Source organism: Sturnira hondurensis, unplaced genomic scaffold (genome assembly GCF_014824575.4).
Source record: "Sturnira hondurensis isolate 20B ecotype Veracruz unplaced genomic scaffold, ASM1482457v3 Scaffold0007406, whole genome shotgun sequence".
NCBI classification, from domain to species: Eukaryota; Metazoa; Chordata; class Mammalia; order Chiroptera; family Phyllostomidae; genus Sturnira; species Sturnira hondurensis.
In genome coordinates this window covers 5,626,174-5,652,699 of record NW_028080037.1, presented here as the reverse complement: position 1 = coordinate 5,652,699, position 26,526 = coordinate 5,626,174, and the positions used below count along the sequence as shown (strand labels likewise).

The following is a 26,526-nucleotide window of genomic DNA, read 5'->3' as shown; positions in this document are numbered from 1 at the left end:
ATGAAAGAAAGCAAAGGGTTAAAATAGAAGCAACATTTTAAGAAAACAAAGTACCTGAGCAGAGAAATCAGTAGCTACACGCTGCAGACCAAACTCAGATGTTGGACTTAGTAGATGATGAATTTGAAGCATCCTTTGTAATCCCTCCAGAGAACCGAAGGGTACCACATTAAAAGATTAAAGGAAAGTGTGATGACTACGACTGAATAAATAGGGAATTTCAGTAAATACATTTTTTTAAAAAGAACCAGTTGGAAATGTTGTGTTTGAAGATTCAATGACTGAAAAGAAAACATTATAGTGGCTCGCAGCAGATCTGGGATTGTCGGATGTAGTGGATAGAGGTATCTGTCTGCACAAGAGAAAGACACTTGAGGAGTGCTGATGAGGTGTGTTGTAGACTATCCCTCACTTTGGGTTTGTCTGTTGTTTTCCCACTTTAACGTTACAGATTTGGGGGGACCACTGCAGAGGGGAAGTGCTTCTCTCGTTGCGTCATTGTCACAGGTGCATGATGGTGACACGACTTGTTACTGGTGATGTTAAAACTGACCACTTGGTTTAGACACCAGCTTTCTGCACTGCGCAGTTACCACTTTCCATTTCCATGCACTGTTAGAAGCAAGTCGTTAGCCCACCCTCATGGGAAGGAGAATACTAGGCTCCAGCTCCTGGAAGGAAAAGCACCAGAGAATTTGTGGACATGTGTGAATCACCACTGTGATTAAGAAATATCTGGGTGGAAGTGAGACTTTGAGGCTATGCAGTTTTCTATTCAGTTTTTTTTATTTTTTCTTGAGTTAGTTATGGTAATTTGTGTCATTTTAGAGATTTGTGCATTTCATCTAACCTTTCTTATTCGTTGGCATGAAGTTGCTCCTAGTATTCCCTTTAATTTTTATAGGGTCGGTACTCATTTCTCTGCTTTGGTTCCTGATTTTGGTATTTGTGTAAATTTACTAAAAGTCATCAAGTTGTGTACTTAGAATGAGTGGATTTTATGGTATATAAATTATATCTTGATAAAGCTGTTAAAAAGGCAAAAAGAAAAAGTCAACTACATATTAGTGACTCCCTAATTATGATCTACAGGCCTCTTGCCTGAACCCCAGACTATGTATTCACCTCCAGTTGTATATTTATTTATTTTTATGTAATAGGCATCTTCCACTGAAAATGTCAACAACTAACTCCCTATTTCTCCCCATGTCCAAATCTCTACCTAGTGAGTCCCCCACGTTCCAAGATAGGAACGTTCTTTCATTGCTCACACCAAAAACACCAGAGTTACCGATGACTCTCACTCTCCCACAGCTCACACCCAAGAGGAAATCAGCGAATCCTGTTGGCTCCGACCTTCAAAATATGTCCCAAGTCTAGCCATTTCCCACGTCCTATCCTGCTGCAACCCTAGTCTAGGCCGTCATTGTCTCCTCCCGAATTGTAATAGCCTCCGGGCTGGTCCTCCGACTGCCTCTGCAGTTGCCGTCCTCCGCTTGCATCTCCCCGTGTCAGCCAGAGTCTTTGACAGCCTCAGGTAGTCAGATCGGACACTCCTCTGCTCACACAGCTCCACTGGCTTCCCACCTAACGCAGAATAAAAATCAGAGGCCTTGTTTATTTGGGTAGCTAACTTTAAAAAAGTCCTTAGTGAAGGTGAGTAAGATGAAACTAAATTCTACTGGTGTTAGATCAGGGACTCAAAGGCATAGGATTAGACCCATCCTGGCCGTAGAATTAACACACAGTCAAAAGTTTGGTTTCAGCAAAGTTTGCCTTCTCTTCTGTTCCCCTGAGTCCTTTTTTCATCGTTCCCAGTGCCCACAATCCTTTCGCAGCTCTGAAGTTCCTCCATCAGGCCTGCTTCTCCGAGATGACCTGCTTTCCTATTTTGTTTTGTTTTGTTTTGTTTTAGGCAGTTCCTTTCAGCTGTTTTAGGGGGGAAAAGCAAACTTTGTGTGTGCGCGCACGTTGCTTATTTAGACTTTTACCTCCCTTCCTGAATTCCTGTAGCCATCCATGAGGCATTTGTTATTACGTAAGAAGATGCTTGTCAACCCTCACGAGGTTGCACTAAAGGAGATATAAATGTGGAGGTATTGTGGGAGGAGATATTTCTGGACCCGGGAGGGGGTGGGTTCTCCCATAGCGATGCCAGAGAAGATGGAGAGATTGTACTGGAATGACTACTGGTGTGTGCTCTGAGCCAAGATGGCCTGAATTTAAGTGTCAGCTTTACCACCTAGTAGCTGTGTTACTTAACCTCCCTGAGTCTTTATTTACTCCTCTACAAAACTGGGCTAAAATTGTCTAAGTTTATAATGATGTTTCAAGGTAAAGTCTGCGTAGCATTTAGCCGATTGTCAAGCATACAGAAAAGGCTCCATGGTGGTAGCTACTTATGATCATAAAATATGGAAATTCCCAGGTGTTTTCACCTCAGCTCTCAGGGACAGGGAGCAGGGTTCTCCAGCAGAGCAGAGGAGATGGGAGCCGATACTCTCTCCTCGTGTGTGTCTGCACCTTCTGTCAGTCCAAAAGCTGCTCCTTGGGGACTGCCCATGGATGTGTCTTTCCTCACTGAGTTGCCTTTTTATTTTCCAGAAGAGGCTATAACCACAAGTGAGGTTATAAACCAGTTATTGCACCACGTTGGTGCGATGTGCATACACCAACTCAATCTTCTTGCCACCAACCCAAACCTTCCAATCACAAGTGTCCTGGGCAAGCAGCATCCGATCGAAGCGCACCACCTGAGCAGTATTTGTGATATTATGGAGAAGGCCATGGTTAATGGAGATACCTGTATTATACGCTGCATCCTTGTTGTCTTTCAGGTAAGTAACTCTGTTTTGAGATAAATAATACAGAAAAAGGAGCACAAAGCTGGGCTTCAGCCGCTGATTTCTACAGAAGAAAATTGAATAACATTCCTGTGTTGCAGCTCACCCCATTCTAGTCCTATAATTAGATTATCATATTCATTGCACAGCAGTTAATGGAGTGTTGCTATATGTAGTTCATTGTAATTAATATATGTAAAGTATTTACTGTAATTATACCATTACACAATGGGAGAGATTGTGGTTAAAATCTATTCGTAAGAATAACTGCGTGTGCTTTCTTCAGAGGGATAATGTTATCCCCAGTAGAATTCACGGTTTTAGATATACCCTTTATGTTTCTGTAGGTGGTATTTAAATTTTTCTTCAGCCCACAAACTGAAAGGAATCGAGACATCATTCGACGGTCGGGATTGCTTCTTTGGCAGTTGCTGATGGCACCAAAAGATCAAATTTGCCCTGAAATTCAGAAGGAAGTCTGCCTTGCCATCAGGTAATCAGTAAATGACTGTCACACTGCTCTCCTCCGAATGCTTCTCCCGCACTGCCTCCTGATCTTCCCTGCTCGGGAGCCGAGGTGCCTCTTCCCCAGCCCCTCCCAGCCAGGGCCCCACGTGCAGGGGACCCTGTCACGGGACTGAGGCTTGGGCCCGACTCCCAGGGGCTGAAGCCATCCATGTTCCTGCGTTCCTCTCCCTACCCTGTACCTAAGATCCTCACTGGATTCTTAAAAAAAAAAAGACGAAAACCCCCTTGAAGTATATATTTTGATGGTTTGTAAGCAGATGTCTATCTTATTTGGGAGAGTCTGGCAAGAAGGTGAAGAAGCCAGCTTTGGCCTCCAGCAGACCTGGGTTCTAGTCTTTGCTCTGCCATTCACTAGCTATGACCTTGAGTCTTCCATTTCCTCAGCTATAAAATGGGCATAAAAATAGCACCCACTTTACAGGTTTGTGAGATTTTAATAAGGTAAGGCCCAATGCAAAGTAAGTGCTCAAATGTTAACTTTTTAAAATCTACTTAATACCTTGTTAGGCAAGAGGGCAGAATTTATGGACCATTTTCTGTTGTCATTCTATCTATCTATCATCTCTACACACACTTCAAGTGCCGTGAACTTTTATCCAGGAATATAGCCGTAATATGAACAAGTAAAATGTAGTGACAAGAGAGAACCGAGTGCTTGGTCTGGAAGTACCAGATGACAGGTGGGCCGAGAAGGAGGGCAAGTTCTTTCCTTCCACAACAGATTATGCTTTTGGTCTCTTTCTATTGAGACCATTAAATCAAAAATGTAAATCTAGTGCTGTGAGGCAACTTCTGGAGCTAATGAGTATGTTCACTATCTTGTTGGTGATTCTTCATGGGTGTGTACATCTGTCAAAACTCACCAAAGTATACACTTTAAACATGTGTGCTTCATTGTACATTAGATCTTATAAAAAAAGAAAGAGGAAGAAAAATTCTGGTGATATTTGCAATACTATTCTTTCTGCCCCTTTGGAAAAGCTGAGAATCAGAAATCCCCTTCTGAAATGATTTTTTGGCACAGTCTCTATATATAGCTGGCTTGACGCCATTGATCTTTTTAGAGCTCAGTTCTCTTTAACCAGTTCTGCCTCTGGCCTCAGGTAAGTCGTCATTTGGGTAACTTACAGGTAGGGCACATATAGGGAAGCAAACTACTAGCAGACTAGATCACAAAGTGAATTTAGTTTCAACTGCTTTTGTTAGTGATGAAACTCACCTCAGAGTTTTATGTAACCAAACTGGCATCTTTAGTAAAAATAAACTTTTAAAGAGTTTGGATTTTCTAAAAGCTTTTTGACTTTTCTGTCGTTTCAGCTCTGGTTTGAATATCTTATACCCAGGTGAAACTGAAATCAATAACTTACTTAAGCTGGTCTTAACAGAAGGTAAGAACTATCCTTTAATTGTCCTTGAACTGCCTTCCCTTTTTTCCCCTAAGGAAACAACTGGATATTTAGGAAAATATTTTTTCCTTCATATCTGTTAGCATTAATTTTCAAAATATATCTGCACATAATGCCAATGCTTCAGCTAGATCGAAAGCAGAAACCATGTTTTTAAAATAGTTTTATTTATTTTTTATTTATCTTTATAAGGGAAGGGAAAGAAAGAGGGAGAGAAATACCAGTGTATGGTTGCTTCTTGTGTATCCCCTGCTGGGGACTCGCCCCTGCTGGGGACTGGCTTGCAACCCAGGCATGTGCCCTGACTGGGAATTGAACCTCAATCCTTTGGTTCGCAGACCCGTGCTCAATCCACTGAGCTACACCAGCCAGGGCCAGCAGAAACCATGTTTTATATATACATATATCTTCAAGTTTATACACCTTTCTGTCTTCACTGCTCAGCCTTATGTTCCTTGTTGTAGCTTATTTAATGAACATTAACGGTAATGACTTCTTGGGGGTTTCTAGGCCAGTTTTTCCCACACGTTAAAATGCAGCTTTACAGTTAGACTACAGAAAAACAGTAACAGTTCACCGTGTCAGAGAGTTGGGAGTCACGCTTTATGACCTGTACGGGGTAGCCACACCTCAGTCGGGCTGCACGAGTTGAAAAGGTTGTACGGTGGCGCGGCAGTTCTTGCTGCTGCTTTTATGAGGCAGCCGCAGCTGCCCGGCGCTGGGCTGCTGACAATCCGCTTGTTTAAAAACTTTCTTTAATAGCATCCCTTTCCTAAGTGTAATTACCAGGGTTGTTAATGGAGCTTTGTTCTGTGTAGGAGAGAGAAACAGTGGCCTCTCCCAGCTGCGGGATGTGATCCTAACCAATTTAGCAGAACAGCTTCAAAACAATCGATTTGGCAGTGAGGACGACGACCATTACAGGTGACGCCAGTTATCTTAGTCACTCTTTCTTCGTGTTTTCCTCAGTCTCCTGTAATATCTAATATGGTTGGCATATTAAGTTTAAACCATGGATCACTCAAAAGACAGTAAGTCTGACAGTTGCCATTTAGCACGTTTCAGTTTAATCAGTAAAGAAACTGAGGCCTGGGGAAGGGTACGTAGCAGAAATGGCCGATGGAGCTTGTTTAAGAAAACTTGATGGAGGGCGCCATCCACGTGGTTTGTGACGAAGGAGGAGGGTATGGTTAGAGCTGGTGAGGGGAAGAAGGTACTGGTTTTCTTTGCTGTTTATAGAGTATTTGGACTAAGTGCTTGGCTCCTATTTTGTCTCCATTAAGTTTGATTTAGATAACAGAACCAGTACCTTTAGTAGCATCATTACTAAGGTGATTTGCTTCCAGAACCAGTTAACTTTATATCTTCTATTTATCATCTTATACCAGTTGTATAAATTTTAATCCTTTATTATTAAACCATCAATATCTTATTGTTACATTTTTCCTGCATTTAAAGACTAAATGATGAACTTTTACACTACATTCTGAAGATTGTTGTACGAGAATCCTGTATCTTAATCACCAAGTGCCAAACTGTTTCTAAAGATGATTTTCAAAAACTCCTTTCAACTGTGCCTGTAAGTAAAAATGTATTTATCCAGGTCGATTGTTCTATCATTTAGCTGTAATTTTAATGTCTGGGAGGAGGCGACTATAGCATCCATCTACTCTGCCATCTTGACCAGATCTCAGTAAAAATGCGTTTAATGACAGTAAAATTGAACCCAGTGCTCCTCTCCTCATTCTGCTGTGTCGAGGTGTGTGCACGCGCACACTTTACAAGGACAGACTTACCTGGGAAGGCCCGTGGGCGACTGTGCTTGTCCTAGAAATATAGAACTAGACAAATCCATTCGAAATACTTGCTCCGAAGATGATTCCTGCTTTAAGTGTCTTGTTGCAATAAATTATTTGTCTGAATTTGGATATTTTTTTGTTTAAAATAGTGAAGATTTCTTCCCTTGTTACTTTGAAGTTTAGCATTGTTTTCTAAACCATCAGTGTTTTACAGAGACCGATAAGAACCAAAGATTCTTTGAAGGATTTTTGTAGAGTCTTCTCTAATGGAGATACATGTGGTGGGAAGGAGGGTGGGGAAGCAAATTAGTAAGAGGCAAAAATTCAAGTAAGTATCTGAGTGATCAGTGAGGATTATGTAGCCGAAGGCAGAAAAGGTCATGGTAACTGTGTCAAATTCTGTATCAAAAGCCAAGTGCAAATAAATCACCTAAAAAACTAACTTGGTCTGTTTTCTGTACTTTCTCTTTTGCTTCCCTTGTCGAAATCTTTTAAAAACACGAGGATCACATGATCCTTGTTTCAGTAGGACCCAGATCATTTAAATGCCCTTGTTTGTGTTAAAGGCTGCATCCTCCTGCCTGCGCTATCTGATGGCAGTTCAGAACCACCTTCTCAGTAACACTATTTTGATTAAACCTGACGAGAATGATGACAGTGACAGCTCCTTGCAGGGAGATACATTGAAGGTACAGGTAAACACCAAGCTTTCTTCTAACAATGCTTTCTACCCAGCGGGTAAAGCACAACTTAATTGGATACATTTCTGTCTATTATGATGTCGGATTTCACCATGTGGCTTATATTTTTGTGAGAGGTAATATTAGGCCACTCATTTCATAGATTTTTCTGTCATTGCACAGTGGTTACCATATTTGTGACACTCTCATAATGTGTCATCCATGTGCTCCTGTCTTTTCGTGCCTTTGTTTATTTTTATGTTTTTTAAGAACTATAAAATATGGCACTTACAAGTGATCTCATAGGCACCTGAAAGTTTTATTTATATAGGAATATATAAATAAATCCAGGAGCCTAACAATTTAAAAAACTTTGGCATTTTGGCTGATTTATTATACTCTCTTGGTTCAAATAACTTTAAAAAGATGCTAATTTTCTCACAATCTTTATGTTGAATAATTTCTAAACCTATAGTTCATTTTATTTCCTATAATTATTTTTAAGTTAGGGTCTGGGTAAACTCAATAATTTGTTCCAACATGGAAATTTATAGCAATACAGAGATTTTTTTATAGCATCATTTGTTATGATTTTGACAGATGCTTAAGGCTATTGTTTGCATTGTTCTTCAGAATTTCATCTTTGGGAGAATTAGAGAAATCAATAAAAGCTTGTTTCTTCCCTATAGTGTTGAGCAAAACACACTGAAAAATTAAGTAAGAAAGCCATAGTTAAAGATAAAATCCATTACAGTTTGCCCTTTTTATGCCTTGATGCATGTATATAAAACTATGTAAATCATACATGTGCTAGTTCATAATTATGAGTTTATTTCATTACATAATCAGTTTGTAAACAGGAAAATTGCATGAATTAATCATTTAAATTGCTGATACTATTTATTACCTTGTCTTGCCTTAGTTTCCTAGTCAGTAAAAAGGGACAATAGCATGTCTGTTGTAAGGTTGCTGTGAGCATTAGAGACGAGCGATTAGAGTACGTGGCCCTGCGCTCCCCCTGCCAGGTGTGCGGTCAGCAGGTGGTGGCTCGGAGATCAGTCCCACTCGCACCGTGACGTATCTCGTCTGGGCAATTTGGGATTCCCTTTCCCTTAGTAACACCAAAAAAAGAGGGAAAGAAAGAAACCCCAGAAAATTCCAGCCATGAGTACCAGTGTTTTCTATTTGGAAGGCTAATGTTTATAAATGCTTAATTAATCTGTAGAAAAAAATAACTCTTGGTAAAGGTAGGGTTGTCTAGTATTTCTGGGGGGGGGGAACCACCACAGATTTCACCGAAAGTTAGTTTGGTTATATTTTTAACAAAATAATTGTAAACTAAACATTTCTATGATCTAAACTAGTGTTTCTTACATTATTTCGTATTTGTGCTCCCACGGACTAGCAGTTATTTTCAACGTTTAATAGCCTGTAACTGCCTGCCACTTTAGTTGAATTTTTAACTTGCCTGTTTTCAAGTGTACTGGCTCAAAACATTAAGTGAAAAGGTCACTTGTACTGTTTCAGGATGTTGTGTTTTTGTCTCATTTTATTCACCGCCTCTACATGCGCCTTTTACTGTTCTGTTTTTCTCTTTAGCTACCCTCATACCACCCAAGGCAATCTTCCACCTGGACAGTTTCCGGGCTGGCCACCGGGAGCGCTCTTGTGCCGGAGGGGATGGGAGAAATGCCTTTTCTCCTGGGGACTTGCTGTGCTCCCGGGAAATACTGCGTATTTCTGTCAGCACTCCCGACCGTAGCCTCCCAGATCAGATTGCTACTTGCCATCCTAGCGGAACTTACTGCTTTGGGCTTAATCTGGCCACCACATTATTTAATTTGGAAATGCATCATAAAATACGTCATTTCATGTTGTCATTGTGAGTGTATCTTTATCACAAAGCTTAAAAATAACATTACGATATTTTCTACCTAGGAGCTAAAGGTCAGTGTTTTGGCTCTTGCCACCCAGATCCTAACTGGATGTGATGAAGTGTTGGAAATGCTACAACAGGTCACGACTGCACTCATAAATAGTGACGTGCCCGACCGGGAGCTTAGGTGAGGAAATGGATTGGGAAGTGTGACCTGCTGCCCTTCAGGAAGAACTTGTGTATGAAAGCAACATCTTTTACAACAGAGCACCAGATGTCCAGTCACTGTAGAGGGATTTTTATGAGAATAGGTTGAAACGACAGTGTGCAAGTGCGGTTGAACTCTAATGGGGCTTTTAGGCACAACTGGGCTAATGGTCATGGATTCAGGGTAGCAAGGTTGAGGGGAACAGCATCATCCCTGACCTTGGGGTCTTCTACCCCCGTTAGTCCCAAGTGGGCCTTTCCTTCAGTCAGCCTGCTCAGCACCATGGGCGCTTAGCTGTCTCATGGTAACTTTGTTGGGGAGGCTGTTAACCGCTGTGCCAAAGGCAGTATCCACACGGTATCTCAAGATTTTACTGGTGTTTTACTTCTGCAGACATAGGAGTGACTTGTATAGAGGGCAAACTTCTCGTTCCCAGTAATACAACTTTCTCAGTTCTCCCCATTACATTTCTACTGTGGTTTGCTGGGGAGGTGACTTGACATGCTGCATGTGTTGATGATTTGAATGTTAAAGATGTTGTTCTAGAACAGGCCTACAGTGCAACTTTTTCTCCAGTGTCCCTGTCTGTCCTCGTGTCCCCGTTTCTTGGCCTCTCCCTGAGAGTAGGTGGGCAGGTTGGAATTGAGGACAAGGTGATCCAGGTGGGCGTTGCACTTGGGCTTGTTAAGGCTTGTAGGGGCCACTGCTGGCCTGTGCCACAGATCTGCGCTGGGAGGGGGCAGCCTTAGAGCCTGGGAGGCCTGAGTTCTGTTTCTGGTTCCAGTCCCAGTATTCTGAGTAGTCTTAGAGAACTTCCTAACCCACACCTTTCCTTGGGCGAGTCACAGATGTTAATTCTCCTAGCTGAAGATTAGGGTGTTAAGAATGTGACTAGGTAATCATTTCACAACACAGGGCCTGGCACAAATAACACCACCCTTTAGTTACAGAATCTTTTATTACAAAATTATGTGCGTGTAATTCTGTAACATAACAATGTCACACTCAAGCACACCATATGACCTTTTAGGTGAAATGTCCAAATTAAAACTGTAAATTACTACACCCGTATCACCCTACCCACCACACTCAAGCAGTGTTGGTTTTGCTGGACCCCGTGTATGGGTATGCCAAGTCATTACCTCGTTCGCTTTAAATTTACACATCGTTAGATCTCAATAAAACTGGAAGGGAGGGTGCGATTTTAAGAACAAATGGAAAACCTGCCTGCCTCTGTATCCCCCATGAGCCAGCTTCTCTGGGCCAGAAGTGGGCATTACTTCTGCGGGCAGGCGAACTGGTGCTGTAGCCACTCATTTGTCTCGCTGTCAGGGACCCGGGGCAGCCCCAGAGCTGAGGGGGCTTTGCAGATGGTAACTGCCCAGCGTGGCCATTTACCTACCTAGAGGGCTCGTTTATAAAGGCTTCAAAGGTGCAATGAAATTCACTGTGTACACTTCTTCTTCTTCTCTTTCTTTTTTTTGCAAAATCAAGTTGAAGATGAAATCTGAGATTTCTGTTTCCTCCCTCAGTGGTAGAACATGGGAAATTTGTGGATTGAATTGCTCTTAATTTTAAGTGCTTCAGTAGTTCAAGAAAATGCAGTTTAAGAGATTTTGTCAGATAAAGATGATGTTAGTTGCTTTTTCATATGATTGGGAATTGCTTAACCCGTGTTTTCTTAAACGTTTTGTAGGTTAAAAGGCTTGGAACAAGTTACTAAGGCTACTATGCTTGGGCACCTTCTTCCAGTGTTGCTGACCTCCCTGATGCATCCGAATTTGCAGACTCTGACCATGGCCGACGCCCTGATGCCCCAGCTGGTGCAGCTGGTCCTCTACACCAGTCAGGTGTGGTCCTCAGTGTGCCCGAGTGAACTGCTCTCCGTCCAGCCCACTTCACGCTGTGGCCACATGCGTTCCCTGAAGGCAGAATCACTAGAGTCCTGACTCTCAGGAGCCACGTGATATAATGGTGGAATGAAGAATCAGTGTCATAAAAATCAACTGAAACATTAAGGGAAAACATTTTATTTGTTTCACTAATTGCTTACTGCAATCTTTTGGCAAGTATTCATTGCTGGTCAGCTGTAAAAATGCTAACCTAAAGGCTACTGAGATCCTGCCATGATATTTCATCTCAGTCCTTGCTGGCTATTGCTACCCAATATCAGCATGTTCCATTCCAGCGGTGAATAAACTTACGTGAAGTGGTCTAAGTCGCAAAGCACTTCTTGGTGAAAGAGGGTAGACTAGGACCACAGAAAGACGGTTTAAGTGGGAGTTCTAAGTTTGGCACTGGTACCCTCCAGATAACTGACAGTCAGCACTTTAAGGCATGATGATGATTTTGTGTTTCAGACGGCTTTGCTGCTTAAAACCCAGTGTCCAGTTTTTGCCGAGGTGGGCTGTTCCCCATGTGGTGCATCAGACCAGAAGGGCAGGCTGTTCCCTGGTGAGAGGTGAGCGATGCTGCTTCCTCGCAGGAACCCCTGCCTTGTTTTCTTCTGGTGAAAGCCTAGTTCTCCTTTTACCACAGTGATTTCTAGTGAGGGTTCTCTAACTGGGGATCAGGGACACAATTTTCCAGATAATGGTAGACTTGCTTCGTAGTCTCTTAGGAATGGGTTAGAATAAATTTCCCCACTGAACAAGAGATTAGTTCAAAATCAAAAAATTATCAAATGCTAATGATCAGGATGTAAAACATATGACTTGGCAAGCAGTTGGTCAGTTTCTTAAAAAGTTAAACATAAACCTACCATATGACCCAACGATTTCACTTCTAGATATTTCCACAAGAGAAAAGAAAGCCTAGATTCTTAGCAAGACTGGTGTATGGAGGTCATAGCAGCTTTAGTTAGAATAGCCCAAAACAAGAAACAACCCAAATGTCCATCGATAGGCAAAGGGATAAGCATAGTGTTGCAATCGTACAATCAAGTCCTGCTCAGCAGTTTTAAAAAGGAGTTAACTGTGGACATGTTCGACAGCACGGATGAATCTTAGGCTACTAATGCTGAATGAAAGACGCCAGATCCCCCCAGAGAGTACATACTGTATGATCCTGTTTATATAAAACTCTGGAAAATGCAAGCTAGTTTGTAGTGATGGAAAGCAAAGAAGTGGTTGCCTGGATTAAGAAGAGGGAGGAAGTTTCACAGGTGTATACATATGGCCACACTTACCAGTTTATAATCTTCAAATATCTGCAATTTATTATATGTCAACTATAGCTCACTAAAGCTGTCTTGAAAAACATTGATCAGAAAGGAAGGACTTAAGGGTTTTTCTAGAACAGTATGCTATCCAGCTGAGCTTTGTGCAGTGATGAAAATTTGTATCTTTGTTTTCCAGTATTGTTGATGACAGCCTCATGCTGTTACCGAGTATTCACGATGTAGCTAATGTGACCAAGACATTGAATTTTAAATTGTATTTAATTTAGATTCCATTTAAATGGCCACATTTTACTATGTACCCACCCCTGTTGGGTAGCTCAGAGCTGAAAGAGAATTCCCCAACAGCCAAATGCAGCTGTAGGAGTCCGTGTCCCACGGCCTTGGGTTGGGGCGTCCTCAAGAATTCAATTACAGTGGATGAGAGGAACCTCAAAAGCACCTTTCTTTGGTAAAAAACTCCAGTAAACATTGGTTGTATAGACTCATGGAGTTTTCAACAATTGACATTTAGATATCAACGAAAGGGAACTTTATAGGGTCCTGGTCCTGTAGGGTTTGAGAAGTGGCCAATTTAAAAGTCCTTTACAATGTCTTTTCTTTTTCTGAGTAACTTTAAATGAGAGTTGGCGAGGTTCTCTCTTGGATGTGAGTTGGACTTCTGTCTTGAAAAAAGAGGGGGAAATGCAAATATATTGTATAACAAGAAAGAAATGAACCTTAAATGTAGGATTTTTTAATGTTTCCGGTCGCCACTATGTCAAGCCACAATGTTGTCACACTGCACGCTGTGGAAAATTAGAGTGAAATTTCTTCATCTTTTGTATTTTCCTGTGTATACGCTTTCTTTTTCCTCTCCTTGCTGCCAAACTCCGTCACATTCTCTCTGTCTGGTTTTAGAATGCTGGAAGAGAAGGAAGAGCCAGGCTTCCTCACTGGCTTAAAGATTCCTGCCCCATGGGCTGCTGGCAAGACTGTGGAGACGGTCCACCCCGTCCGAGACAACTACAAATTTAAGGAGACAGTCCACATCCCAGGGGCGCGCTGCCTGTACCTCAGATTTGACAGCAGGTGCTCTTCGCAGTACGACTATGACAAAGTAAGCGCGGCTGCTTTAGAATGGCTTCCACCTCTGATAAGCTGGGGTCAGATGCTTCTTATTTTTCTTTGCTGCTGGTCGCCATTCTTGACTTATTTCTGTCCGCAGATACCTCTTAGGAGAACTTCCCCAAGATAATGCCTCAAAGGGTAGTGTTTGGGGTATCAAAAAGCCAGCGCCTCTGTGGTCTAAGAACAGTGTTTTAATGACCTGTTGAAAGTGGGCTTTTGTAAGCTTTCAGAGTTTAGATCCGAATCAAAAGAAATTTCCATTCTTCTTACCTCCTGCCTTTCCTCTGTGCTTGCAATTCCTATAGATGTGTGTGTCCTTTCATCTAGAAAGGTCTTACTGCCTGGGGCTTCTCGTGTATCTTTTGGGAGAAGGTGGCTTTTTAGAAGGATTTCAGATGCGTTAGGATCTGTTTGGGTTTAAGTTATTCTTTGTCATGACCTCAGGGTCCACATAGATTTCACGGAAGTGTAGTTTCCACCCTGGTGGCTGAACCAAATCACAAGTAAAAGGAAGTGTTTTAGGGCTTACAGATTTTTGTCTGTTTATAACTGTTGCATTGTAAATCATTAGGTTGAACTTAGGAGGAAAGGCTAAAGAAACTGTGATATGCAACATACAGAAGAACAACCGAAGGATTAGCTAATATCTTTGTACATACGCAGGACTTTTTTCATGTAAATTGTCAGCTGTCTGCTGTATCTGTCCTCTGTGAACTGTGTAAGGGCAAATGGTCTTCAATCCCACCAGGGGGGATGTTTAAGTTAAAAATAAAGGACTTCCTAACTGTCTATATTATGGGACAGTAAAACACATTGCTGGGCAAACTATAGAATCCTCATCCCCAATATCTTAGGCTAGTGAAGATCCCAGATGTCTGGAGGGGCTAATACTTTCCCCCAAAACTTACCTTCACTGCAAGCAAGACAAATGGTCTTTGGTGGGCCTTTCAAAAACTTTTCCTGGCACCAGTCTACACCACTTCCTAGTTCCTGGCGTCAGCTACCCCATTTCCTAGATTCAGGTGATACGACTGTTTAAAATGGAAATGAAAGAGGGTGCCATTTTAATTAGTGTCATTTTGTTTCTCCTTTAAAAGCCAGTAATTTGCAACTTCTGGCACATTCAGTCTCCACCTGCAGTACACGTCAGTGTTAAATGTGGAGGCCAGCGATGCCCACTGACTACAGGGCCAGAAGTACCATTTACTTTCCCAGTGGTCCCAGTGGTGCAAGAAGGGTAAGAAGTCACAAACAGATAAGTGTCCAGGGCTGAAAGTGCAGCTTCTAGATCCACTGGGACCTCCCTTACGCAGACAGGGGCAGTGGGAGCACGCACTGCAGGACAGGGTCTGGTGTGTAAAGAGAAGCCAGGGCCGTGCTCTTCCGGTGAGAGTATCGAAGGCCACATGGCCTCTAAGTGGTTCACCTGCATATTAGAAAGTTGGTTAAGTGGGTGTAAATTAATAGCCTTTAATTAATAGTGGAAGGAAAAGTGTTGATACATGAAAACTGACCCAAGAAGAAGCAGCCCCCTTTCTGGCCCAAATTTGGGTCATTTTTTTAATATACAATGAAGCAATATGCTAGGAATGTATGGCTTATTTTCAATTTGTTGCATTTTTTCACATCCTCATCCATTAAGGTTTTTGGAGTTTTTTTGCTTTTATTTTGTTGTTGTATGGGATATTACATTCTTTTCATTTATATTTGCTCACTTTATTAACTTGGGGGAAGATTAAAGAGAGAAAACTGTACCTTTTAGTTATGAATTACATGTGGTTATTGATTTAAAAATATATATGTGTATATATATTAGCTGAGTATAACTATTTTAATGTGAAGTCCCCAAGTCAGTTAAATTATGGTAATATTTGCTATTATTCTGTGGCCGCCCTGTAAATACCAATGGCCAATTGCATTCAACCTAGTATCAGTTGTATTTTTAAAAAACATTAGTTATGTTATGACACCAGTGCCTGGTTATTAATATATTTTTAAACAAACATTTTCTGCAGCCTTTTTATTTGTAGATGTTGTTTTTGTTTTTCTTTTACAGTCTAACAGTCTATTTTCTGTTTTGAAGTTGGTGATCTACGCGGGGCCCAACACAAACAGTAGGAAGGTTGCTGAGTACGGAGGCAATACCCTGGGGTACGGCAGCCGTAGCGTCTTAGGAACCGGCTGGCCGAAAGACCTGGTGAAGGTATGGTGTGCAGCCCCATTCGCTTCCTAGAAAAGAAAGATGGACTTTATTCCTCATGGGCCCAAGTGTATCAACGAGAGTTCAAAACAAAGCTTGCCACGGGGGATTTTGTGGAGGCGGGGCTACATTGCCAGGCCTGTGAAGTCACTGCTTCGTGCAGAATGCCCCTCCGTTCCCTTCCAAGGCATCAGACCCCTGCCCACTCCAGAACCTGTTCCACAGGTTGGTCCGTGGGCTCAGGTTGTCACAGCATCTCCTTCCCTGGCCATTAAAAGGCCTGCTCATTCTTCTGGCTTACTTCTTCTCTAGACTCCCTTATGATGAGTGTCCTAGACCCATAGAGCCATTGAAGTGAAAAGTTGTAGAATCAATGTTTTCAGGTGAATTTGGGCCTTTGGAGTAAAAATAATGATCCATTCTCAAGCTGATAAGAATTGAGCCATGCTTTGTAATCTGGCCCCTTGTATGACATATCTCCCCAGAATATAATATGAACTGAAATGCCCATTCTGAAAACTTCTCCAAAATCTATTCCCAGAGCCTTTATCTCACATGTGTTATGGATCCTCTAATTCAGCAACAGACAGCAAGTTTCCTCCGGGGGCTAGTCCAGGTGCATCCAAAGCTGGACCAGCCCAGCACTTCCGACTGTTCTGTTTTTCTGCCTTTTGTCTCTCATTCATGGTGTTGGTTCTACACTACAGAGCAGGCGTTCCCAGCACTGGCTTTGTGTCCTTCCAGATACTGGCCATTTGCTTACCTTGTTGGCAGAGTAGGTGGTGACATGGAGAGAGGGGGGGGAGGGCAGAGAGAATAGAAACGTGAGGAATTTATTGAAATTATGCTTAAGATTTGGTTCATCTTTACTCTGATTCTGCTGTCAGGCAATTGTGATCCATTTCATAGATGCCCCATCCCAAAAGCTACATGGGCAGGAGAGGTACCTGAAAGGTTGGTGTCCAAATGAGAGGGGATAGGTTTTGAGTGTAAAAAGCCAGTGAGAAAAGGAGTAAAATATTGCCATGGTCCTTTTCAAAGTAAATCTCTGAAATTCATTGCTCTCTTGAAAACTGTTTGTCTTGTTTTTAAAGTGCATTTTCCCCCCTTAAATTTTAAGGTGGAAGGAGATACAGTCACCTTCTCCTTTGAAATGAGAAGTGGCCGTGAGCACAACACTCCTGACAAAGCCATGTGGGGCTTTGCTTGCACAGTTCGCGCTCAGGTACTTGACTCTGACCACTGCTGTGAGCATAATGTACTCTCTCCTTTGTGCCTTGGTTACATACATCATATTTGCCTTGGAAACGCGGCAGAATATGAGCTACCGTTTCGTCCATCTCTTCCATTTGACAGGAAGTGGACTACCAGTAGTAAGTAGTTCATGGAGTGAAATGAGCTGTGAGCTCAAATCAGTTCAGCAGCATGGAGAATCCATTGTTCGGGGGCTCTGTCTTCAAAGCCTAGAGGGGTGATCTACCTCCAGTTTCTTTCCATAGGGCAAAGCACTTAGACTTTGGTTTTCACAGGAGTAGGGTCTGACCTGTTAATTCTATTCCCAAAGGCTCTTTTTGCTAGACTGGGTCTTTCTCTGGTTAATTATCAGTGCTATACTCTGTGAGTAGATTTAACCTAGTCTTTTTTTAATAGCAGTGCCCAAAAGTTATTCCCCCTCTCTGCCCCAGCCCCAGAATCTGTGTAAATAAATTCTGTTCCTATCTGGGGGAAAAAAAAGAGAAGAGGAGGAGTAGGAGCTTCCTAGCCTGGGTGGTAGAGTGTAGTGTGGATCGGGAGGCTGCTTAAATTTAACCAAGCCAAGGCTCTCTGGAGTGGGGTTCTTGGCTGGAGCATAAGCTCCACGAGAGCAGGCATCTTCGTCTTGTTCTCAGCTGTTATCACAGGCACCAGGAACAATGACTGGTGCACAGTAAGCACTCCGTAAATGTTTATTGATCGAATTCAGTGTCATCGTTGACAGTCTCTTTGTTCAAGCATAGGACGGAGGTGACAAAACAAAATAGTGACTTAACACCCCAGTAGGCAAAGCAGAGAGGGAGCTACCAAAAAAATCATGCATGAGTTTTGAGGTATTTCTAATATGGAGTCTTAATACGGCTCTTCTGTCTCCTGAGTTGTGTTGAGACTTCACTCTGTGGTCATTCGGTGCCACCGTCTCTCTGCTTGTGCTGTTAGGTGCTGTCCCTGTGTACCATAGCACCGATGCTCCGTGCCGCCCTGTGAGCCCTGTGGTCGGGGCGGGGTGGCGTGGAGACACAGGTGCAGGACTCCGCCACGTCTGCTGACCAGTGTGATTTGCCCCGTCTGCATTGTAGGAGTCTTCCGAGGACGTGTCAGGAGGCTTGCCCTTTCTGGTGGACCTGGCTTTGGGTCTGTCTGTGTTAGCTTGTTCCATGTTAAGAATCCTGTACAATGGACCTGAAATTACCAAAGAAGAAGAAGCCTGTCAGGAGCTGTTGCGGTCCAAACTTTTGCAAAGGTAACAAAAGGCTCAGGTGGAGCTAGTTTTGCTCATGATGGAAAAAGGGCTTGAAAAAGGAAAGGAAAAAAGACGATGTGGAAAACTACGTTTAGTGTGTTTCCCAGCTGATCGTGCCTACTGCCAACAATCCCATAGGTGCCACTGCGTCTAAGAAGTGAAGCGGAAATCACAGCAAAGTGTCTTCTGGCCCGCACTTTACTAATTTGAAATTACGACTTAAACTGCATAAGCTTTTCTCCAACAAATATTGTATAATTAAATTAATGATACAGTAATTAGATTGTTAATTTAATTATTAAATTCTTTGGGAATCCATCTACCCCAAAGAATGGGTAGATGGGAGATAAAGCAGACAGAGCAAAATGTTTATTCAAGAAGCTAGGCAGTGGGTATATGGGAGTTAACATGTAATTCTTTCAACATTTTTATATATTTAAAAGTTTATTTTCCTTAAAATTTTTATTGCATTTTACCATTAGCACTTAACTCCCTTATACTCCCCTCCCCACTGCAGTCAGCCACACTGTTGTCCGTATCCATGAGTCCTTTTTCCTTTTTGTTTGATTCCCTCCACCCTGTAACCTCTCCCCAGCCCCCACCATTACCGATAGCTGTCATCCTGCTCTCTCTCTGAGTCTGTCTCTATTTTGCTTATTAGTTCAGTTTGTTCATTAGATTCCACAAATAAGTAAAGTCATATAGTATTTGTCTTCCTCAGACTGGCTTATTTCACTTAGTGTAATGTTCTCCAGACCCATCCATGCTGTTGCAAAGGGTAGTTTTCTTCTTTTTTACAGCTAAGTAGTATTCCATTGTGTAAATGCCACGTAGTTGTTTTATCCACTCATCTACCTGTGGGCACTTGGGATACTTCCAGATCTTGGTGATTGAAAATAACACTGCAATGAACATAAGGGTGCTTATATTCTTTTGAATTAGTGTCTTTGGTTTCTTCGGATATATTCCCAGAAGTGGGATCTCTGGGTCAAAATGCTGGGAAGGAGGTAGATTCCCAAAGATATGGTTTCATATAATATGCTAATTTCTCTTTAGAGGAGGTTTGATAAATCAATGTTTAATGCATAATGTGATCCTTCATATGTTTGATTTATCTTCAAATATTAAGTAGCTTACCAGATAGAAGAAGAAGAGAAGAAACTGTTTTCTTTCTGTGCAGGTGCCAATGGCAGGTGGAGGCCAATGGCGTGATCTCCCCTGCCCTGACTCCCAGCCCGTCTCCGCTGCCTCTGACCATCGAGGAAGACAGAGAATTCACCTACCCCTCTGACATCCTCGTGCCTCCAGTGGGAAACTACTTTGACCTGCCCCGGATCAGGCTGCCTCCAGGAATCATGATAAAGCTCAGGGAAATTTCTGGGCGTGCTAGACCTCAATTTAGACCGAGTATAAAGTATGTTGCTATATAGCATTTCCTTTTTCCCAATGGAAAAAAAATTTTAAACAGTTGAAGGTGGTATCTGTCTTATATAGTCTAGCAAATGAACTTTAATTTTGTGTTTACTTAATGACTGCTAACCAAGCACCCTGGGGAGTGTCCCAGATGGTATTCCACGGCAGCAGGTCTCACGGTGTAGGCCTCCATTCAGCAGTGTCCATCAGCAGCACCCGGGGACTTGCTCGTTCTGGGCCCCATTTCACACCTGCTGAGTCAGGGCCGCGGGGGATGGGCCTAGTCATCCCTGTTTTCACAGCTTTTCCACAGGATTCTGATGCATGCTCCGGTTTGACAGGTTCTAGGCTTTTCTTACGTGGTGTGACCTTCTATTAATAGTCATCAGCTTTTTGTTTCCATATCGTCTTTTCTCATAGAGGCATTTCTCTATGTTTGATGCCTAGAGAGATGGTGAGGGAGGGTCTTTATCCTAGAACAGGAAGCCTTACAGATGCCTTTGAGGTGTTCTTGCTTGAAGTGAAGTCTGTTTTGCAGGCTCTGCTCTGCCTTCTGAGGCAAGATAAGCCATTTCAGAGAAAAATTTACAGTATAGATGAAATGTAAAATGAGAAAGTACAGAAGCACCATTGTTTTCGGTCTGACATCCATACACACGAAATACCACAAGCCATAAGCTGCGTAAAACCCATTGGCAGGTAAATGGTGCCAAAGGTCTTCTTTTGGCCCGAGACCTCTTCCAGCTCTAATGGGGCTGTAGCTCCAAATGTGCGAATCGCAGTGTCGTTCATTTTGACTTTCAGTTTTATCAGCCAGTGTTAGTTCTATAATTAAAATATTTAATTATTGCCAACTTGATAGCAAAGTTATCATATAATGTTCATGCCTCTTTATTGGAACAAAGGGGATGTAGTGAATATTTAATATATTTAAATCAAAGCCTATGTCCTTTAATCTATAAAGAAGTATTGGCGAGTTGAGCACACGGCATATACCTGACTACTTTCCATTGTAACCACAGAGAAGTAATTCAGCCAGATGTGATGGAGGAAATGGTGGTATCATGTGTTATTAAGCACTTGAACTTGGTTGATGCACTGCAGTCCCTGATAAATTTCCAGTACCAAGAAGAACATGCTGAGGAATATGATTTGTTATGTAAAATTATGAGCGAGACCTTTAAGAAACTGAGTGCCATGGAGAGACAGCTACAGGTAAGTGAAAGCTAAAACACCAGCGTTTCTCTTATAACTGTTAGGAGTTGTTTCTTTCCTAGAGATTTAATGATGTTTACAAGGTGATCTGAATCTTTAAAAATTGTTATGACTGAAACTTCCAAATTTGTAGATAGCACTTGTTTTTATTTTCTATCAGTCTCCACATTGTTTTATGTTTTAATGTACCAGAGTGTTGCAGAATTGGAACAGAAATGGCAAAGTGAGGTGGATGAAGCCATGCAGGGGAAACTGGAGAACAACGCGCCCTTCTTCTACGATTACCACTTCAACGAGGTGAGCATGCTGTGTGTGCAGAGGGAAATGGGGGCACTTCGTAGAATGTGGCGCACCCCAAACGTTAAACAGAGTTAGACCAGTGTGTCGATGATACAAATAATAAATTGCTTGTTGTTTTTAACTGGTTGATAGTGTTATAAAGAAGTTATCATTATCAAATTGTGCTTTCAAGCCTCAAAAAGTAAATCAAAGGCAGAGTTACAAGCACTGAAGAAATCCCTAGAAAGTGGTCAGTACAATTTTTAATAATTAAAATATCAGAGAATAACTTACAAATATGCTTCCGGCATAGAAAGATGGGCCAAAGACGGTGTTTTTCCCCTGAAATTTTTCTATTATTCTTCACATGTACAGCAAAACTCAGTTTTTGCAGATCCTGCATACCATCTTTTCTTGATTTTTCCTTCTTTAGAACAAAATGAAAGAACTAGAACTTTTGTGTTCACTGAAGGAAGTCTCCTTTGATGGAAATGATCTTGAAAACATGGTCCTATCTCTGAGGTTAGTGATGTTAATAACTATGTAAAGCTAAATTATTCCCTGGGTGCTAAAGATCCAGTTCCAACAGATACTTTAAAACTAGTGTGCACTACCTAAATACTTGGACTTGGAAGTCATTTGGTAACTTGGAGATTTTTATTTTAACCTTCAAAAGTTAGCACTGTGGTATTTGAAACTGGGCAAAAAGAACTGAAACTGACCACAATTTATAACACTGCTCCTCTCAGACGGGGCAAGGGGGCGGTGAGCAGTGTTTAGTTTTTGCTTAGTTTTCCCTCTGTCTTCTCCTGTCCTTTGTAATTAAAAATCTTTGGTTTCGGTAAACTAGGGAATGACTAAATGCACATAAGCCTTCCTTTACAGGGAGAAGTTCCTACAAGAGGTGAATTCTCTCATTCAGAAACCCTCGCACCCACTGGCTAAAACGAAGACGTTAGTGAAGAGTTTAATGAACCGAGCTGAGCTCTTGCTGCACGTCACCATCGCGGCCCAGTCCGGCCTCACCAGAAGCATCTCGGGGACCCCTGCGGAAACACCGGGTACCGCTCAAAGCCAGCACCGCACCGCTCCCTGCACTAGTCTGTTCATAAAATGGACATGAGCTAGTTAAAAAAAAATCACTCTTGTGTACTCCCAGAAAGGAAGAAAAATTCATTTTTTATTTTGTCTTTTACTTTTTCCAGCCAACAAGTGCTTTTCATTGAATCCGTGTGGTGTTTTGTGGGTCAGCTGGGCACCAGGGGTGCCTCCTCACCTGCCTCATCCCATTTTTCTTGGGAGCATCTAAGGAGCCTAGTGACATGTATTTTTATAATTCCGAGCCCCCTAGTTTTAGTTGATGGCTTGTCATTCTCATAGCAACATATATAACTAGATAGTCAAAATTGTGAATCTTGTAATGCTTCCTATTTTCCTCTTGAAGCTGAGTTTGCATTTCATCTTTAATTATTAGGTGGAAACTTCTAGCATGAATTTCCACTGTTAATTTTTCTCCTGATCACGTTTTAATTCTTAGCCTAAAATATGTTTCTCAGGGAAATAAATGAACTCTCTTACTTAAGCCAGATCCACAACTCTGGGCATAGCCCATAATAACAAGTGTTAATTCTTCTCCCGAGAAAACAAGTTGGATAAACATGTTCTTAAATGAAAGACTTCATGCCCATTGCTTGATGGACACCAGCTGGCAAGCAGACTCTTGCCCCCCAGCTGATCGCCCAGGGCTTCTCTTTTTGGGGAGAGAAATCTAGGCTGCCACCCAGGTTTCTGACCCCAGCGATAGGGTACCACTCCCTGAGAACATCGGGGGAAGTGTGCCAAGTGTGCTGCGTGACTGCCTGCCAGGATGGTTTGGCCACATTAGCCCTTGGTTAGTGAAGTGTCCCCTATAAAGACTTAGCCCCTCACTAAGGCTGATGGTACTTTCCAAGGGGATCTTGGTATCAAAGATGATGACCAATCATTTCCTGAGATCATCTTTCACAATCGTGTTTTTTAAGCTTGGCCGTCTAACCATTCTTAAGACAGACAGTCAAAATGACCTCTTCTCCACTTTCTTAACACCATTTTTCCTTAGCAGTACATTACAAGTAGTTTTGTTTTCCATTAAAGTGTTTATTTAAAAAATAAAATAAAATAGCTATTTCCATGGATTAAAGAGTATATTTTATAGGAAGGGGCTGGTCAAATTCTAGTTCAAGTGTGATATGATATTTACTCATCCAACTATGACCAAAACAGAGATGTTGCCAAATGGTAATAAGTCAGCTAAATAAATCTTGAATTAAAGGGGAAACAAAGGGCATCTCTGAAATAAAAAAAGGATCTGGATTTATTTTAAATAAGAAATTTTTGCTTCCAGAAATTACTATCTCTGTCCTCTCTTGTTTTTTAAAATACTTATATTAAAGTGAAAATTAGTAGTTATGAAATCAAATGAATTTTTCAACCTTTCTTTGGAAACCCAATTTAATGAAAATATTTTTGTTTTCCAAGCTAAGATAATTTTTAACCTAATATCGAGATTTTTAAAAATTGGCCTAAAAACACTAGTTATGTTTTGCTGGTTTGGTGGCTGAACTCTCACAGAAAGCAAAGATGTATTAGACTGTTTGGTAGTTCCACGTCAGGTTTAGCTGGTGCTGCTCTCCCGACACATGGGATAACAGATACATCAACCCTTTTATTCCGTTCTGTTCCAGCCTGTAAATCAGCTTCCGAAACAAAGGTGATAGCTCACGCTGTGCGGCAGCCTGTTTTCCTTCGCAGCATGTCCGCTCCTTCTGACCTGGAAATGATCGGTAATGAAGATTTGGAATTTACTAGAACAAATCAGAGGTAAATGGCTAATGGCCAAGGTTAGATTCCAGCATGCAGCTGAATGCTCTTCATCAAAATACACTCCCTGAGGGTCTCTTGTTTTTCGGATCCAACGCAGGCGGCGCCATGTGACCAGCCACCGAAGCAGCTCCTTTACCCTCCTGCAGTCGTTGGCCATTGAGGACAGCAGGGACAAGCCCACCTACAGCGTCCTGCTGGGGCAGCTGTTTGCTTTCATCGGCACCAACCCTGACCAAGCGGTACATCCTGTTTTGCCCACCGCGGATGAATAGCACTGAAAAGCACAGGAGCCCTGTGACGGTTAGCAGGAGTCAGGTGTACCTCCTTCTCATGCATTTCAGGTGTCCAGCAGCAGCTTCCTTTTGGCTGCACAGACGAGGTGGCGGCGGGGAAACACTCGCAAGCAGGCCCTGGTGCACATGCGTGAACTGCTGACCGCAGCTGTGCGAGTCGGGGGAGTGACGCATCTTGTGGGTCCAGTGACGATGGTTCTGCAGGGAGGACCCAGGTCAGTTGTTCTGCTGGTCTACACTGCCCTGTCGGAGTGGGCGAAAGCCCTTCCGAGGATTATCCTGGGGGCCAAACCACAGACAGTGACTGTATTTGCTTGTGTTGTTCCCTAAAATATTGTATTTTTATTTTTATAAAAGTAGTTCATGATTTTGTAAAAAAATTTAGCGTATATAACTGGTAAGTCTCTCTATTCATCTTTCCTCCTAAATTCCATTGCTCATTAACAGCTTGTTGTATCAACTATGCACAAATAAATAGCTCCTTAATTCTTTCCTATACATAAGTGTGTGTGTGTGATTTTTATTTTACTAATTCAAATTGCATTGTACTTGATTTACTGCAGTCTGAGCTGTTTTGCATCATATATCTTGGCTATCTTTATCTTTTCATGTCATTACATGTAAGTCTGCTTTAGAGTTTTGACGAACTTCATGGACCTCCATTGTACAGTCACCTACATTTTGTTTTATCAAACTCACCCCTCCTGAGGGACACATTGGTTCATTCTTTCTTCACTCTCTCTCCCCCTCCTTTCCTTCTGTTCCTTCTTCCTTTTTCCCTTTTTTTTTTTGCATTAACAATAGTGCTTTAGTCAACATCCTTATACCGATGTTTTTGTATAATTTTGTGCTTATTACTGGATTGATTTCTAAAAATGTAATTGTAGATACTAACTTTGAAGGAGGTTTTGTAACTTACTTGTGAGGAATTCTTCTAGACTAGTTTCCTACTGGGCTTCCAAGCTCTTCAAATGGAAATAGGAAGGGCATTTTTCTCCAAGTCTGGACTGGGCCTGCTGGAGGCTGCTCGTACCCCGGTGACCCCTGAGGAGCTCTGGCCAGCAAGCAGAGGGCCATGACTGAGGGAGTGTGTTACCTGAGAGCTGGCATGACTGTCTGGAGAAGTTTCTGTCAGTCAGGAGAGGTTAGGTTATTCTTTGGAAGCAAACAAGTCCAAAATTTCAGTGGCTTGAATAAAATTTTAGTTCTTACTCACACCCACCCAGGCCCACCTTGGCTCGTGGTAATCACAAAGAGCCCAGGAGAGAGAGGAGACCACCATCTCAAAGCTGTCTGGCCCCTCGTTGCCCAGACTGGTCACGTGCCCCCGCCAACCACAGGGGTGCCCAGAAGGCTTAGTGAGTAACACCAACCACCACAGCTTACTTCCAGAACAATTTCTCCATAACGCTGGCAGCGTTACTCCTGTTCCCTCAGTCACTAATGTCGCGTGTCAGACATGGGGACAAATGCAGAAGATCCCGAAGTACAGATCGTATGTTAATCCAGTATCTTAAGGTAAAACCTGTTAATATTTTAGTGTCTTCTGTCTTTGTTCGAACCATGGATATCTCATCTTCTATAATGTTTTTAGTGGTTCTATAGGACTGGATCGTATTCCTGAACCTTTATTAAGCCAATTCCCTATTTTTAAACCTTAGGTTTTATTTACTTTTGCTATTATAAACAGTATTATGTTGTGTATCTTGATTATCCTAGATAGTTCCAGCTCTCAGCTAAGTTCTTACACTGGGAAAGTTTTATATCAACTAGATTCTCATGCTCTGCTGATAAAGCTTGAACTTGAAAAAGACACTTAGCTCATCCATTTGGGTCTTTGCATTCTTCAGTACCATTGTATTTACAGTATTCAGTGTTACATGGGATTCTGTAGATTTGTCTCAAGTAAATGGTTTCATTATTAAATAAGTTTAGGGAATCTTGGGTTCTATTCTCTTGCTCTCAGAAATGCTATGGGCTTGAACTTCATAGAGCTCTGAGAAGTTCTGCAGTAGAGAGCCCTGCTTAACTTGACCTAACCCAGGAGTCCCCAGACTTCTGTTGAGTGTGGGCATTGTCTTTGAGTCTCACTTAGAAATCCTGCCCCACAGTCATCTGTGTCCTGCAGTTTGGGAAACA

General features: G+C 42.1%; 1 protein-coding gene across 7 annotated transcripts in view; it reads left to right on the top strand.

Annotated features, from left to right (window-relative positions):
• The window catches only part of HECTD4 (HECT domain E3 ubiquitin protein ligase 4), a 156,770-nt gene that overhangs the window by 68,511 nt on the left and 61,733 nt on the right, over positions 1 to 26,526 (top strand). For 4 of the 7 annotated variants that reach the window (XM_037052134.1, XM_037052129.1, XM_037052128.1 and 1 more), the window contains exons 12-32: positions 2,605 to 2,837; positions 3,191 to 3,336; positions 4,689 to 4,759; positions 5,596 to 5,701; positions 6,236 to 6,356; positions 7,143 to 7,271; positions 9,195 to 9,319; positions 11,037 to 11,190; positions 11,701 to 11,801; positions 13,419 to 13,617; positions 15,685 to 15,831; positions 16,949 to 17,053; positions 18,162 to 18,325; positions 19,506 to 19,739; positions 20,761 to 20,953; positions 21,146 to 21,250; positions 21,666 to 21,754; positions 22,118 to 22,293; positions 23,956 to 24,091; positions 24,192 to 24,333; positions 24,436 to 24,602. In XM_037052134.1, coding sequence (XP_036908029.1) covers positions 2,605 to 2,837; positions 3,191 to 3,336; positions 4,689 to 4,759; positions 5,596 to 5,701; positions 6,236 to 6,356; positions 7,143 to 7,271; positions 9,195 to 9,319; positions 11,037 to 11,190; positions 11,701 to 11,801; positions 13,419 to 13,617; positions 15,685 to 15,831; positions 16,949 to 17,053; positions 18,162 to 18,325; positions 19,506 to 19,739; positions 20,761 to 20,953; positions 21,146 to 21,250; positions 21,666 to 21,754; positions 22,118 to 22,293; positions 23,956 to 24,091; positions 24,192 to 24,333; positions 24,436 to 24,602 — 3,043 coding nt within the window. The remainder of the gene's footprint in view (positions 1 to 2,604; positions 2,838 to 3,190; positions 3,337 to 4,688; positions 4,760 to 5,595; positions 5,702 to 6,235; positions 6,357 to 7,142; positions 7,272 to 9,194; positions 9,320 to 11,036; positions 11,191 to 11,700; positions 11,802 to 13,418; positions 13,618 to 15,684; positions 15,832 to 16,948; positions 17,054 to 18,161; positions 18,326 to 19,505; positions 19,740 to 20,760; positions 20,954 to 21,145; positions 21,251 to 21,665; positions 21,755 to 22,117; positions 22,294 to 23,955; positions 24,092 to 24,191; positions 24,334 to 24,435; positions 24,603 to 26,526) is intronic. The other 3 variants (XM_037052132.1, XM_037052130.1, XM_037052131.1) reach the window with 3 other exon arrangements.